The sequence below is a fragment of the Lampetra planeri genome, chromosome 34, assembly GCF_965212315.1.
Source record: "Lampetra planeri chromosome 34, kcLamPlan1.2.h2, whole genome shotgun sequence".
Classification (NCBI taxonomy): Eukaryota; Metazoa; Chordata; class Hyperoartia; order Petromyzontiformes; family Petromyzontidae; genus Lampetra; species Lampetra planeri.
Window position 1 is genome coordinate 4,996,190 of NC_136140.1, and position 16,544 is coordinate 5,012,733.

The 16,544-nt window shown below is 47.2% G+C and overlaps 1 protein-coding gene across 1 annotated transcript in view; it reads right to left on the minus strand.

Moving 5' to 3' along the window:
- Positions 1–1,089: 1,089 nt before the first annotated feature.
- The window catches only part of LMCD1 (LIM and cysteine rich domains 1), a 32,492-nt gene continuing 17,037 nt past the window's right edge, over positions 1,090–16,544 (minus strand). The window contains exons 6-7 of the mRNA XM_078610569.1: positions 3,156–3,371; positions 1,090–1,343 (exon numbers count right to left, since the gene is read on the minus strand). Of these exons, the coding sequence (XP_078466695.1) occupies positions 1,161–1,343; positions 3,156–3,371 (399 nt within the window). The 3' untranslated portion in view covers positions 1,090–1,160. The remainder of the gene's footprint in view (positions 1,344–3,155; positions 3,372–16,544) is intronic.

Here is a 16,544-nt window from a genome sequence, read left to right on the forward strand (position 1 = left end):
ATGCCGGTATCATAATCTAAACTGGGGTGTTAGGGTTCAATGCCGGTCATATATCACTGGCCATGCACGCTGTTCTTGCATTTCGAGCATATGACACTCATCATATACTTGGATCTCAGACAGTAGATGATAAGCTGGTATCATATGTTGGTCCTATACGCTGCACAGGGACGATAGATTACAATATGACGCTTGTCATATTCTGGTCTTTAACACTGCTCTTTGTCGGCTGGGTTTCACCGCTGGTGTCATAAGCTGGTGTCATAAGCTGGTGTCAGCCGCCGGCTCACAACGACGGTCGCGCGCGCACGTACGTACGTACTAACGTATGTTAACGTATGTTAGTTACGCGCGTGCGTACTAACGTATGCTAACGTATGTTAGTTACGCGCGTACGTACTAACGTATGCTAACGTATGTTAGTTACGCGCGTACGTACTAACGTATGTTAACGTATGTTAGTTACGCGCGTGCGTACTAACGTATGTTAACGTATGTTAGTTACGCGCGTACGTACTAACGTATGTTAACGTATGTTAGTTACGCGCGTACGTACTAACGTATGTTAACGTATGTTAGTTACGCGCGTGCGTACTAACGTATGTTAACGTATGTTAGTTACGCGCGTACGTACTAACGTATGTTAACGTATGTTAGTTACGCGCGTACGTACTAACGTATGCTAACGTATGTTAGTTACGCGCGTACATACTAACGTATGTTAACGTATGTTAGTTACGCGCGTACGTACTAACGTATGTTAACGTATGTTAGTTACGCGCGTACGTACTAACGTATGTTAACGTACGTTAGTTACGCGCGTACGTACTAACGTATGTTAACGTATGTTAGTTGCGCGCGTACGTACTAACGTATGTTAACGTATGTTAGTTACGCGCGTACGTACTAACGTATGCTAACGTATGTTAGTTACGCGCGTACGTACTAACGTATGCTAACGTACGTTAGTTACGCGCGTACGTACTAACGTATGCTAACGTACGTTAGTTACGCGCGTACGTACTAACGTATGCTAACGTATGTTAGTTACGCGCGTACGTACTAACGTATGCTAACGTACGTTAGTTACGCGCGTACGTACTAACGTATGCTAACGTACGTTAGTTACGCGCGTACGTTCCGGACGCCGCCGCGTGGACTCAGACGCCGAGCCGGGGCCCGGTAGCGGCGCTGCCCTTGCACTGGCGGCACAGGAGCCGCCCCCCGCCGTCGTCAACGCTGCACGGCTCCTCGGGCAGCGTGGCGTCGCAAGCGGCGCAGCTGAAGTGCTTCCTGTGCCAGGCTCTCCCGCCGAGGCGCACGCAGTCCTGGGAGAAGATGAGCTGCGGGCAAGGAGGAGGATCAAGCGGGGGGGGGGGCGGGGGGCGGGGGGGGGGGCAACGGCGGAGTTGAACGCGAGCGGCGTGGGCGGCCTGGGCGGCCGGACTCACACACGCACAAAAAAAAACTTGGACCCAATTCTCCGCGGGACTTTTGCCAAGGAAGAAGCTGCTGTGCCGCTACTTGTTCTTGAGAGCAATTGGTGACGCTTCAACTCTTCATAAATAATGTATGCTGAACGTCTTTTGCACCGTACATAGCCAACAGTGCTAATCGGAGTTGCAGGGGGAAGGACACAGGACAATAAACTAAACACAAAAGCAGTTCTGAAGGAATTCGTTTTCAATACAGATTTAAAAGCGCATAGCTCCTAATATCGTTCCAATGACAGAAACGCATCAGAAAGTCCGCGATGCAGTGACTGACTTAGTTTGATGGTTAGCTAAAAGCTCCCGCGAGGATGACCAGAGTGTGCGTGATGGTTTACACTCTTTGATGAAATCACCAAGGCAATTGTCCACTGTAATTTTGCGTTTAAAATAATGATGCCTGGTGTGATTTATGGTGTATGGGATGTACATCAAGTTACTTTACACATTTCCTAATCCTAATGTGACGTGCCTTACATACACCGTAAATAAGATCGCACTATATTTTAATGTGCATGAAGTTAAAACGCTATATTACAGTTTCATGAACAACCTAATTCAACATGTTTAAGTGCATTGAGAGAGTATTGAATATCAGGAGTGTGAAGGTTATTCGGGGAGTCCTCTTAATAAGTGAAATTTAGGCTGTTATCAATCGTGGAGGTATCTCTAGGGATCGAGGTTTATTGAAATTCGAGTAGTCTCATGTGTCTCCTCGCAGCCGCACTACAACCACATAGCTACAAGTACAGCTGCACTTTTCACAAAATTCCCACATCTGGGCACATGATATTGAATACACTGAGCAGTAATAATGTCTGACATTTTCCACATTTGGTGAGTGCAGTTTGATTGTACAATTAAACCATCTCGTCCCTCAAAGCACAATGCACCTCTGAGCGATGCGGGTGGATGGGTGGCGCACTACACTACGAATCTTGGAGCTTGAGTTTGGAGGCTGGAAGGGGGGGAGTGGGAGGCTGTTAGAGGGAGGGTGGGAGGTGGGTAGGGGGGGTGGGAGGTGGGTAGGCGGGTGGGAGGTGGGAGGCTGGTGGGGGGGGGGGGAGTTGGGTAGTGGGAGTGGGAGGCTGTTAGAGGGGGGGTGGGTAGGGGGGTGGGAGGCTGGTAGGGTGGGAGGGAGGTGGGTAGGGGGGGTGGGAGGTGGGAGGCTGGTGGGGGGTGGGAGTTGGGTAGTGGGAGTGGGAGGCTGTTAGAGGGGGGGTGGGAGGTGGGTAGGGGGGTGGGAGGCTGGAAGGGGGAGGAGTGGGAGGCTGGTAGAGGGGGGGTGGGAGGTGGGTAGGGGGGTGGGAGTTGGGTAGGGGGGGTGCGAGGTGGGTAGGGGGGGTGGGAGGTGGGTAGGGGGGGGTAGGAGGCTGGTGGGGGGGGGGAGGTGGGTAGGGGGGGGTGGGAGGTGGGTAGGGGGGGAGGTGGGTAGGAAGGTGGGTAGGGGGGGGGTAGGGGGGGTGGGAGGCTGTTAGGGGAGGTGGGTAGGGGGGGGGTGGGAGGCGGGTAGGGGGGGTGGGAGGTGTGTAGGGGAGGTGGGAGGTGGGTAGGGGGGGTGGGAGGTGGGTTGGGGGGATGGGAGGTGGGTAGGGGGGGTGGGAGGTGGGTAGGGGGGGGCAGGGAGGGGAGCAGGAGTGGACCACCCCCCCCCCGCACCCCTACCTCGTCGCACGCCGGGCACCGTGGGAAGAGCGCCTCCCCGTAGTGGCGGCCACAGAGCGGGCGGTCCCCGTGCGGGAAGTAGATCAGGTCGACGAGCAGCTCGGAGCACTCGCTGCAGGAGAAGCAGGCGGGGTGCCAGGCCAGGGGGTCGGCCCCGAGCCGAGCCAGCACCGCCGGGTCCTCCACGCCCACGCTCAAGCCACACGTGGGACACAGCTACGACAAAAAAACAAAGATTCCCCATGTGGCCTTTGCAGACTGTCGGGGCAAGTGCTGTTAGCCAGCGGCACCTATGAAGGCCGGCACGGCACACGAGGGGGAGGGTGAAAAACACCACCCCCGAGCGCCTTTGTATATCGCCAGTGGCGATACTTTTAACACGCCGCACCGGGTAATCGTTCGAGGCTGAGTCGACCTAGAGGAGGCCCAGGACCGGTTCAGATAATCGTCACTGGTGTTGGTGGCCGTGAGCGGGAATCGAACTCGGGTCGCCGGGTTCGTAGCGCAGCGCGCTAACAACTACGCTACCGCTCCCCAGAGCTACTGGGGCACACACAGGCACAGAGAGGTTTTCATTATGATTAATACCACCAGCGAAACGTCAGAATCAAATTGTAAATGTGGCTTTACTGTCCAACGTACCGGTGTGCTGAAGTACCGACACATTTATATTTACGCGATCTAACCCATAAAACCTTTATTATGAGTTCGCGAAACGCATGAGTTCCAAGTGCCGCTATGGAACCTATTCGTCCGAGAAGGCAATGTTCACTGTCGTTTCTCCTGTGTGGAAAAATATCCCAGGAATAGTAACCGTTCTGAAAAGTACCAGTGTACAGGGTGGTCCCAGACGTCGTGTGACCCCCAATGAATTGACCCCTGACATTTGTTTTCCTTTGCGTATTAATTTCTGTTTTAAATAAACCTTATTTAAAAAATATATATTAAGTTTTAGAGAATTAAATGGTGGTCACAAGACAGCTGGACCATCCTGTCCATGCTTAGTGTTCCGTGACATACCGTCTAACACCGGCAAATTTCGACCACCAAAACCCACGACTATGACGAAACCCTGTCTCCGTTGAGTGTTCAAGTTCGCGCTGGACAGCTCTCCGTTGTGCTAACGGCTTGCGCCGCGTGTTTTCGGCACGATGTGCAACACGTTGCGCCCATTGTGCTGGGATCTTATTCACGAAGTGAAGACTTGGCCGGTAAGAAGCTCCTGAGTACGTAGAGCAAAATTGGGGATATGCTGAAAAAAAACAACTCAACACACTCGTCAACAACACCACCACCACCAAAAATAGTGGGCCTTACCTGGTAAACTAATAACAGTTTTTGTTTTGTTTTATATGTGACGTTTCAGGCAATGGACCTTCAATATTGACGAGTGTGTTGACTTGTTTGTTAATTGTGCATAACTGCCAAGGCAGCATCAACCAAATGCTTTGCTGGAGAGGTACATGCCAATTTGCGTCAGTTATGGAAATTCCACATTACTATGACAGGGGCGACTGTTTACACAAGATAATCTGGCCTTTTTGGCCTTTGCGGCCCATAGTTGTGAGATCGTCGCAGGCGTATGAAAAATAAGGCTTAAAATAATCCGTACAAGCAGTGGCCGGGAATCAATTTTGGCAAAGACAATTGTGGATGTAATGAGCTGGGGGCAAAAAGACGCGATCTCCATCCAGACCGTGTCTTCTTAAACTCATAAACAACCGCAGTAATGGCGGGATCGTGCGTTTTTATTCTGCTGCTCATAAAAATGCAACTCTTGGAAAAAAAGACCATGGTTTCGCTGTCCTCCCACATTCAACTCCTGGATCCGTGTGGGTTTTGCCGGTTAGCCCAATAAACGTAAACTGTTAAAGACGTATGCCATGGTGGCTGATTGGAGCTCGCAGCTTCTCTGGGTCTTTTCTGATAAATGCGTAGGTGGTTTGAGCATACACGCACGTCGATAACTTTAATGAACGAACGCACACCCTTGCACGTGTGCCCCATACGAGAGTAAATCGCGCAGTTTAGCAGCTGGTTGATATTAAAGAGCAGAGACTCACTGCAGCCGTTTATAAATGTTCATTCCAGTAAATCTCACATCTTATCTATATAACGGATGATTCATCATGTCTTTGATTTCTCGTTTAACAAGGGAGGAGGATGTCTTTAAGAAGCATCAGATAAATACAGAGAACACTTCGTTTAGGGGGAAATGGCAGATTAGAACTGACACTGGTTTAATGTTTCCAGGAGGTGGTCAGTGGAATGGGTTTGAGTAAAAAACCCTCACCATCACCACCACCACCACCAATGAAACTCGCACAGGGAGTCGGACCTCAGACTCCCTCCGCTTGATTTCACACACGTCGCCTTCGCTTGACGGCTCTATGCCGCGCACCAAATGTCCACGAACGACTGGGCTCGGGACATTTCGCCCGCGCGCAACGCGGGACCGTTTGGCTGTAATAATCGGAATGGAAGGAGTTCCACTTGCTCCTCTGCTGACCTCGAGCCGATTGGAACCCGCAGTCCCAGAAGTATTTGCTCCGATGCGCACGTGTCGAAACGCGACGAGCCAACCCCCCACTAATCGTGGAATGAATGCATTCGGTGTGCGATGACACGAACGTTGGCTGTGCGTGGCACAGTGGCACGGGGAGTTTGGGGGGTTGACTCAGCCCGCTGTTGTCCTTCTGGGATGGATAAGATGTGCAGCACTTCACTGGATGCAAGGGCTTCATCTCCTCCATGGCGTTCATGAATTGATTAAAACTGATTGATAAGTTCACGATACAGGCACAGAAGGGCTTGTGTAAGAATTAAAGATGTTCAATTTGTATGTATGTTGTACGTATAATGGTCTCACGTAATCCCTGCAGCCACTAGTGGCCGTTACAATCACCGTAATGTAAAAAAAACGTAATCTTGAGTTGAATCGCGACTCCCGAATCATGACGATTAATTGAATTGTCGGGAGGGAATAAATACTTGTTCGATTAAAATATCTGTCATAGGAATGTGGAATGTCCACCACTGGCTTAGGACTGTAAATTGCAGTTAAGTGCATGTTTAAGTAGGAAAAAAACATTTGTGTTGACTAAATTATATCCAACTGTGGCATTTTCATCGTACAAAGTGCAATAAACACGTACAAGTGTATATGTAACTGATGTATTCGGTAGTGTCTGTAAATGTATGTTACATTCACTGTGTATGCACCTGTTCCAACACAGACAAGGGGTCTCGCCCACTCACAAATTATATAATGTATAAACTGGTTTCTGTATACTCAACATTTGGTACTTAATCATGTGAACCAATATTAACAGGCTGCACTGGGCATTCGAAAATAATATTCTCATACAAGTATATGGACATGGCTTGATGATAATAACTGCAGCTTACTCGCTCTCGAAAAGAGGAACCGCAGATATTCAGGAAGGAAACCGTGTGGTGAGCAGACGCGGCCAACAATTGGCCAAGCTCTGCGATCCTCTATATATTAAGGTGTCATCGGCCAATTCATGTTTACATGTGGGAGAGAAATGCCGCACCCAGAGAAAACCCACACGTGCGAGGGCGAAACACTCGATCCCATACAGACAAAACAGATGAAGTCCACATTTTGTTCTGTACCTCTTTCTCCTAACGAGCCAGGGTTTATACATGTTGTCTTACACGTGAAGATAGTCATTTTTTTTAAAGAGTATTCTACCTTATGCTCAATAAAAATATCTGCTTTGGCATGGAACATCTTGTGGAGTTCTCTGGGTAAGGAGACATGAAATGGTCAGCTGCAAAAAAGAAAAACGGCTTCTCTTACATCCAATAAAACAGCGGTAGTTCCCATTTCATCTGACGGCCGCACATTACATTCGAGCGGCTAACGGAGTGTGGCTTCTTCTCTGACAAAGTGCTTTTTCGTCTCTGGTTTTAAAGAGCGCTTGGCACGTGCTCTCATGCTCACAAGGGAGCAATACCCAATTGCCAAACAATCCCCCCCACCCCACGCCGCCCCCCCATCTCACGCGTCCGTTTGGGTTTTCTCCTCTCGTCGTCTCGTGGAATGTCGCGACACATACATGCAGGCAGGCATCTCCCGGCACAACGTAAAACCAAAATGGATTGCCTTTTCACGTGCGTGCGTGTGTGTGTACGTGTGAATGAAAGTACGTGTGTTGAACTTGTTTTGCATCACCATGGGACCTTTTTGCCAGGATCAAAGTATGAAAAATAAGAATAGGTTTTACCCTTTCTGGAAATAAAACAGGCGTCAAGGTGTTCAAACACCAAACAGAAACCTTTTTGCAAGGGACCAAGGCTGCATTAACCACACGTACTCGTGGCGGACATGCAAACATGCCAACACTCCAAAACCTCGATTTAAAGCTTTCGTGACTTCAGGGATTCATCTTCTTGGTTCTTTCGGTAAAGTCACGTAGAATGGAAATAATAAAATAATAAAAATACAACATTCAGACTCTGTCTACTCGACAGACCTGCTCTCCACCTGAGGACGGCTGCTTGTGTTGTGGTCGAAACGTCGTGAGAATTATTTTATGATGTTTTATTTTTATTATTTTATTATTTCGATTCTACGTGACTTTACCGAAAGAACAAAGAAGATGACTCCAAAACCTATTCTTATTCTTCACAATTCTTTCGCCACGGTAGGTAGGCGACTGTGCTCATTGGAGGTGCAGAGTGAAGAAAGATCGCTGGTGTATACGGTCCCGGTGAAAGGTAACGGTGCGGCCCCCTGCAAATGTTCTTACTCTCCTCTCTGCTTGTGGATGTGATTTTTATTTTGGTGCCATTTCTTGATTTTTTTGTTATTCGTTGTAATAGTGGTAGGATTTTCATTTGCTTGTCCTATGTTGGGAGTTCATGTTCTTAGGTTTTTTCGGTAAAGTCACGTAGGTAAAAAATATAAATTAATACAATTAAAATAAAAAAAATAAAAAAAAATAAAAATCACGACGTTTCGGAGGCAACACAAGCTTCCGTCTTCAGGTGGGACCGTCACAGCACGATAGCTGTATCTTACTTGATAAGCCTAAAAAACCTAAGAATATGAATCCTTGCAGTCACGAAAGCTTCAAATCTAGAATGTTGGGAGTTCTTTTGCACCGTACATAGCCAACTGCATACATGGGAGTTGGTCCTTGTACATAATTAATGTACAGCGTTGTGGGATGCCGTTGTCATGAATGACGCTATATACAACGAAAGCATTATTATAGGAAACTCTATAGAATACCCCTCAACTACAGGGTATTTGGCCTACTCTTCAACGCTCGCTAGTCAGCTTGGAAGATCTGGGAGCACCCGTGCTTTGACCTACCTCACGTGACCTGCCAATCAACAAACTGCGGCGTGTCCATTCGCACTCCTGGACGGACAGGCGAGGGTAATAAAGAAATTCGTCGATTGTTTAGAACTGCCGCGCCACGAGATCGAATGACCCTTAAATTGCAAGTCCAGTGCGCTGACCGTTACACCACAGCAGCGGCCCTGATGCTGACACATCGACATTCAACTTCGTCGTTCTTTTTCCGAGATCATGTTCAGCGATGAGAGCACGCATCCAGTGCGAGAGGCTGAACCACGAACACACAGTTCCAATTTCTTTGGAGTTTCACAACATTTCTAAATAGATATTTTTAAACACGAGACGTATTGCAGAGTGTGATGTAAATGAAAGTGACACCGAGGTAGGTTTCACAGCATTGCGTAAACTCCTGTTATTTGAACCTGGGTCTCATGGCCAGCGTCTCAGAGCCACAGAGTGTTGACAGAGGCTCAGATCCATCTCAGTGACCTGGCACTTGGTGATCCAGTGCTGAATTTCCACCCCCCCCAATCACCCTCGTGTTGCTCAACGTGTTTACAGAGCACGCAGCGTGGAGTCAAGAAACTCAGGGTATTCTGGACAAGTTCCCAGCAGACTGAGGCAACACCGCAACTCCCAAGAGCTATCTGGCAGATGATTTTAGGACACATGTTTTGGTTGATGTAAAATAACAAAAAGTGCAATAACAATTTAAGGACAAAGCACATGCTCATCAACTATGGGTTTGTAAATGGCATTTGATTAAGTGTCTTGTTGAACATCTCCAATGCGAGCAATGTGTTAACTACCTTGCCTGGTATACAGAAGGTCGTGGGTTCTATTCTAACCCTGACGCCTGTATATTTGGAGTTTGAATGTTCTCCCCGTGGTTGTGTGGATTTTTCTACAGGTCCTCCGGGTTTTCCCTCCACATTTAAAAACAGGCGTTTAGAGTATTTGGCTGCTATACATTTCCACACGATAAGCCGCTTCTTTGAGCTATCATTTGTGGCCAGGTCGCTTCTAAAAAATAGCTACATAGCTCGCCTGGTAAAATAAAAAATAGTTGAGTACAGCTCTCCAATATCTAACGTCTCGCTTCTAAGAGATATTGGGCAGCAAGTATCACGACAACCAAGGGAGACGTCGCAGAGCTGCGGTGAACTATCGGTCGTCGAACAAAGTCGTCATCAAAACAAACTCCCGAAACCGACACGCCTTGGAGACACCTTTATCCGGCAGTGGATCGACATAGGGCTCTACATAATCATCTCTATTGCCCATTCCCTTGCCTCCTCTCGCCCCATCCACTCCTTCCCGTCCCTCCCCATCCCTCCGTGACCCTTAAGCACTCTTCTATCGCTGTCACTCATACCTCAATCACTGTACGACCCCTGTCAACGGCATCATTCCATGCTGCCATCGTTTTGCAAGCCACATCATCAAGCGCCTTGAGTCAAGGCGCTGTATGAATATAAATGAGGTTATATTGAAGTAATGCGGAAACTGAAACAGCAGATTTTTTTAAGCGTTAGAAATTACTCTTGGGGTTTTTCGGTAGAGTCACGTAGGTAAAAAAAATTAAAATTAATTTACTTGATACAGCAAGCGTGCTGTGACGGTTCCACCTGAAGACGGAAGCTTGTGTTGCCTCCGAAACGTCGTGATTTTTTATTTTTATTTTACTTTTATTAATTTTAAATTTTTACCTACGTGACTTTACCGAAAAAACCCTAGAATATGAATCCTTGCCTTCACGAAAGCTTCAAATCTAGAGTTAGAAATTACGTTGAAACAAATATATAACAACGATACTAATTATCAAAAAAAACAGCTCACAGCTCGTGTTACCGTTAGCACGCCACCTCGAATTAATCCGACAGAGTCTCGCAAGCACCTGTGTGGGCAACTGCTTCCTCTGCGCAAAATCTCGAGCGAGAAGGGAGCGTTGAACTCACACTCAGCATTCCTCGCCACAGCTCTGTGCACCTGCAGTTGCCACTACAACAACACGACAGAGGGCCAATCTTAATTTTGGAGCTTTCGTGACTGCAGGAATTATTCTTTGGTTCTTTTGGTAAAGTCACGTATAAAGATAAAATAATAAATTAAATAATTTTATTTAGTTTAATTTAGTGTGTTCTTTCTCCCTCTAAGCCTGCGTACTTTACTACGCGTCTCTTCGTACTCATTGACATGTACATTTTTTCTCTAACCCCAAAGAGACGATCACCCCTCTCTGTACCTGTGTTGCTCTCTCTATGTATCTTGGTGATATCTGTCTGCTTATATGTCTGTCTGTGGTTTTCTGGTTAGATTTTGTGTCGCTATTTCATTATACCTGATGATGATTGCTTGTGTTGCAATCGAAACGTCGTATGCTATTATTTAATTTATTATTTTATCTTTATACGTGACTTTACCGAAAGAACCAAAGAACGACAGAGAGCTGACGATGCCCTCCGTGATATTCCCCCCCCCCCCGCCCCACCACCTCAGTATTTATTGACGACTCACAGTTTAACATAGGTGACCGTTAAGGCTCCTTGAAATTAAAAATAGTGAACTTAATGTGAGGCTGTTTAAAACTTAAATTTCGATTTAAAGCTTTCGTGACCGCAGGGATTCATCTTCTTGGTTCTTTAGGTAAAGTAACGTAGAAGGGAAATAATTATTTTATTATGTTTTATTTTTATTATTTTTATAAAAAATAAATATTTTATTATGCTTTCTTTTTATAATTTTAATAAAAATAAAACATAATAAATAACAATTTTATTATGTTTTATTATTTCCCTTCTACGTGACTTTACCGAAAACACCAAGAAGACTGTTTGAAACTATTTTACCAGGTAAGGCCCATTGAGCTATATAGCTGCCCGCAAATGATAGCTCAACTAAGTGGCACATCACGTGGAAATGTCATGCAGCCAAGGACTCTAAACGCATGTTTATAAATATGGAGGGAAAAACCGGAGGACCCGGAAAAAAATTCACCCGGACCACGGGGAGAACACGCAAGAGTCGGGATCGAACCCACGACCTCTTGTATATCAGGCGAGGGAGTTAACATCTCGCCACCGCGGCACCCCGAATAAATCAGAGTTGTCATGCGCAGAATTTGCCGTCCGCCAAGGCAACACTGCTGCCCTGTTGAGGACAGCTCTAATTACGTGCATTCCACCTCTGATTTATGCAGCAGCCTTGCATTAAGTTGGGCTGAAAGAAACCATTTACTATTGTAATTTCACGTAAGTGGCCTTAATTGGAAAATGTGCAGTTTCATTTTGGGTGTGGGGGGAGAGTGGGTTCATCAAGGAGCCCATAAGGTCAACCAAACAAACACGCTAGATTTTTCTAAACGTCAGTCCCGCTGGAATGTGTTTGCAGCCTGCGTACATTTTTATTTAAACCGCCATGAACATATCACTTGAAAAGACGTGCATTTTGATAAGCTAATTCCCACAATTTTCTTCCATACGTATTGATGCACTTGAACGACTGCCAATCACTTAGACATTATTATCACCCGCTCATTCTGTGTTTACACAAAGAAGGTACAATTCTATTCTATTCTTGCGTATAGCAGGAATATGTTCAGAAGCGAAATGCCAATGTTGAGGTCTGCTCGCCACGAGAGGGCTTCAGGAGGGAGTTGGTGTAGTTTTGCCGCTCCTCCAATTTGATTAGCGCAGACTGCAGTGATTCACGATATGGCCTAAAGTGCGGATTACATGGCCACATTCACGCTGTGACTTGTCTCTAATATGCCATTCATGAAGGAGATGTGCGCATCGGCCTGTTGATGTTCTGATGCGGTTGATGGTTACACCGCCAGTTCTAGATTTGAAGCTTTCGTGACTGCAAGGATTCATACTCTTAGGTTTTTTCGGTAAAGTCACGTAGGTAAAAAATAATAAAAACTAAATAAAATAATAATAAATGAAAATAACTCAATTAAATCACGGCGTTTCGGAGGCTAAATTTAGCTGTGACGGTCCCACCTGAAGACGGAGACTTGTGTTGTCTCCGAAACGTCGTGATTTAATTTAGTTATTTTCATTGATTATTATTTTATTATTACACCGCTAGTGTCTTCAAGGAGGAATGTCAAGCCAGGAGGTGCGAAGTTTTGGTCTGGAATGAGCAGGTGTTTGTTCTGGATGTCTGCGTTGTTCCACTCTGTCCACAAGCGTTCTTCCAGATCTAGGTGAGATTCTAGGAAGGTGATAAAACGCCTAAAATCACTTACAGTTTGCATGTCTCTGCGTGGATATTTGGTGGCAGAATGTGCGTCAGAACAAGCAGCTAGGGGATCGGTGTCGGTTTCAATGTTTCTTGTTACGATGTGCATCGCATTATTTAATCGTGCATCGAGCAGTTTTGTTTCATAATCTCCCGGACCAGGCTGGAGCGCCATTTACTCAGTGAGAAGGTGGCAGTTGGCAGCGCATCTGCTAAGGCGCCCCCAAGTCGTTCCTGCATGTTTCTGTAGCAAGAGCGATTCTTGATTTTGTCTTTTTACAGATCTGTTTTATGTGGGGTGTGAAGGTCAGCCTTCTGTCCGCGATGAACCCCTAGATATCTTAGATTTGAGTCATAGCGCACTGGGCTATCACAGCAGGACACATCAAGGGTGCCATCTGCTGCATTATTGTTCAGGTGGGAAGCGCTTGTGGTGATTTTGGAAGGATTTGGTCAGGAGTCTGCGGCAACGGTAATCCACTTCCAATAACGTGAGATCAGCTGTTAGACTATTGGCAATGTACGCGAGGTTTGTGCCGTGTGCAGAAAGGGCTATGTCATCTCCATATATGAACTTGCCAGGTGATGTGCATGGCAGGTCACTCACACAAATGTTAAATAGTGACGGTGCTAGTACCGAGCCTTGAGAGAGACCATTGTTCATAATTCTTGAGCGGCTGTGTTTATCAGTGGGGTATGCCCTGAAAGCACGGTTGCTGAGCATTGCGTTGATTAGGTTTACAGTAAAACGACATCGGAAGACTTTGGCTGCCAGCGGCAACAGGCCACGATGCCAAACGGTGTCATAGGCAGCAGAGAAGTCATTCGTTGCTGTGCCGGATTTCTGTTGACATTGGAAACCAGCTTCTGTGAGGGAGGTGAAGGCAATGATCTGTTCGCAGCAGCTACGGCCAGTTTAAAATCCGGCATGTTGGAGGTCGATCATGGGGAGTAACAGTCTAGGGAGCATGGCACGTTCCATCAGGGTCAAATAATAATAATTAACTTATTTTTCCAGAAAAGCTACGCTAAAGTCACATGACTCATTTTAAGGAGAGTCTCGGATTGGGTTTTAATTTTAAGATGTTTGCAGCCAATTCATGGCGCGTGCTTATATAAGTTGGTGTAAACCGGAGAGAACACGCGCACGTGAGGGAGCAACGCTGTATCTCCGTAGAGATGGGAACAGTGGCCACTAGTCCACTGGCCGTGCTGCCTTCTCTCGGCGAACCAACGTGCACGTGGCACCTCGACGGCCACAGGAAGGGAGTTTCACAACGCTCGTGCGGTGATCCACCGACCCACAAAACCATCCACCAAGGACAGTGGTGGATAATTTTCAGGCTAAAAGTTAAATTTGGTACTTCAGCCTAACGACTCACAAGGGTGGAGGGACCAACGCACAATCGTCCAGTGTCAGGAACACGGTTTTGTCGCGAGACAATGGGTGACCACTGCTGGTGATGACAATCGCTGATATGGCTTCTATTGTCCAGCAGGATAGGAAACTGCCTTTTCAGCTTGAAGCTTGGAATGTTGATAGGGGGGGGGGGTGCTCAGTGAAAATGTGAAAAGTAAATTCCATATTGGGTAATGGATGTGATGATTTATCGTTGCTCAAACTTTTGCCAATCTCCATACATATATAAAAGGCAAAGTTGTGAATATGTGTGTCTGTTCAAAATGTTTAGCGTACTTCCCGACATGCAAAAAACTGCAAATTTGCTATGTGGGTACTTTCCAGACTGTACACCATGCAAACATTATAAAAATACACTTTAGTTTTTTTTTGGGGGGGGGGGGGCTCAATAATCCATATATTTTTTGCATGGCAAGTGAGCTGTGACGTCAAATCTGTCACATGACCCGCGCATGTGCCATGTGGAAGCGTAACGCATTGTAGTGTCATGGTTAGCGCGCCGCGCTACGAACCCGGCGACCCGAGTTCGATTCCCGCTCATGGCCACCACCGGGGACAATTATTTGAACCGCTCCTGGGCCTCCCCTAGGTCGACTCAGCCTCAAACGAGTAACTCATGTGGTGTGTGAACATCGCCACTGGGGAGACAAAGGCGGCCGGGCGTCGTGAATCCAAGTCCCTGGCGAAGCCGGGTAGTAAAGCTAGTAAATAATTAAAAAAGTGTAATTCTCATGGTAATGCTCATAAGTTTGAGGAATGCATCGTCAAGTATGGGGCCACATTGGCACGCTCGGTTTTGTTGATTATGATGCCCTACACTCACTGTACTTTCCCTACCGGGCATCACTGCCCATGCGGATACGCTGCTGCTTTCGTATGTCACTGCAAACAGCTGGACAGTGCAGCAGTGTGACACGTGGTTTGTAAACAAGAAGGTTGTGAGTCGAGTATTCATTGAGCCCATTATGAACACCGCTTTGTGAGGAATTATGAACACCGCTTTGTGAGGAATTCAACAGGCATTGTCCTCTTAACGCAACAATCCTTGCTCCCGTCATAGAAATGTGGAATTCCCATCACCGGTATAGGACGGTAAATAAGAGATGAGCACACCCCTCCCCCCCAACCTTATATGTATGATTGTTGAACTTCTTTCACGCCGTACGTAGCAAACCGTCCTAATCGAATGTGTGGAAAAGTCCGGGACTTCTATACCCACACGCTCAGAAACCTCCCTGTGAGCTCAGTTGATGAAGAAGAAAAACATTAAACACATTCCTGCGGAGGGAGCTGCTAGGAACGTTGGGTTGCTCGGTCAATGGCCAGGGTCAACGGCGGCGTGGTGTGTTCCGCAAATATGCCCGACTGTGAGGGCGGGCACAAGCCGGCGTGAGTAGGTTAAACGTTGAGTTTTATAAGGGCACCACGGGGTGACCAGCCCCTCCACCCAGCCCCACCCTCCCCACCCAGCCCCTCCCCAACCCAGCCCCTCCCTGTACGACGGACGGACGGACACAATAATCCCCTGTGGGCTGGTGTAACCAGGAGGTTCCTACCAGTATAACACGGTCGAACAATAATAGAGCGGCGGACTACAGAGAGGTGACCTTCATGGAGATGTAATGTCTGTACGCCGCATAAAGTCGTGTTCTTCTTTGAACGCGAACTGGCGACATCAAACGCACCTGCGGAACTTCACACGGGCGTGTAGCCAGACGTGCGAGAACGCTCTCTCCGGATTGTTGTGGAATTTGACCTCTTCGCTGAGCAGACACGGAAACCCTCCACGGGGCTCGGGGCATAATCAGAGGATGATTAATTCCAGGAATGTGTGCTAAGTCTTTTTTTAGCTTTTCTCCCATTCCTTATAAAAAACCCAGAAAATACCTTCGGACCGTTTCTAAATATAACGTAACGGGTGACGCAATGACGCCCTCCCCCACTCCACCCCCTCTAAGCCGCGAGGGTGAAATATTTCAAAAGACTGGGTTTTATTTTTATATCATCGCGTGAAATATGCACCCCTTGGAAACGAATTGAAGTAAATATGTACGGGGGGAAAGGAATGTCTGTCGTGTGCGTGTTTGTCGACAGGGCGGTGTCCGGGAGAGCTCCTTTAGGAGGTGGCAGGTCAAACCACAGAGCCCTGTTGTTGGTAGCACTAGAGACCTCACCCCCTCCCTATCCATCCATAGATCTCCAATCAGTGCGATCGGGCAGAACACCAAGTCTTTGTGCCCATTCCACAGTTCCAGCTAGCTGCACCTTCAAGAGCGGCCTCGTTTGAGAGTGTCCCCCAGACGCTTGATATCATCCGCAAAAAATCTTTAACTTTGTGAGAGTGAACACAAATATTTGGTGGTGCGCGCAAGCACAAACAACAAGCGCA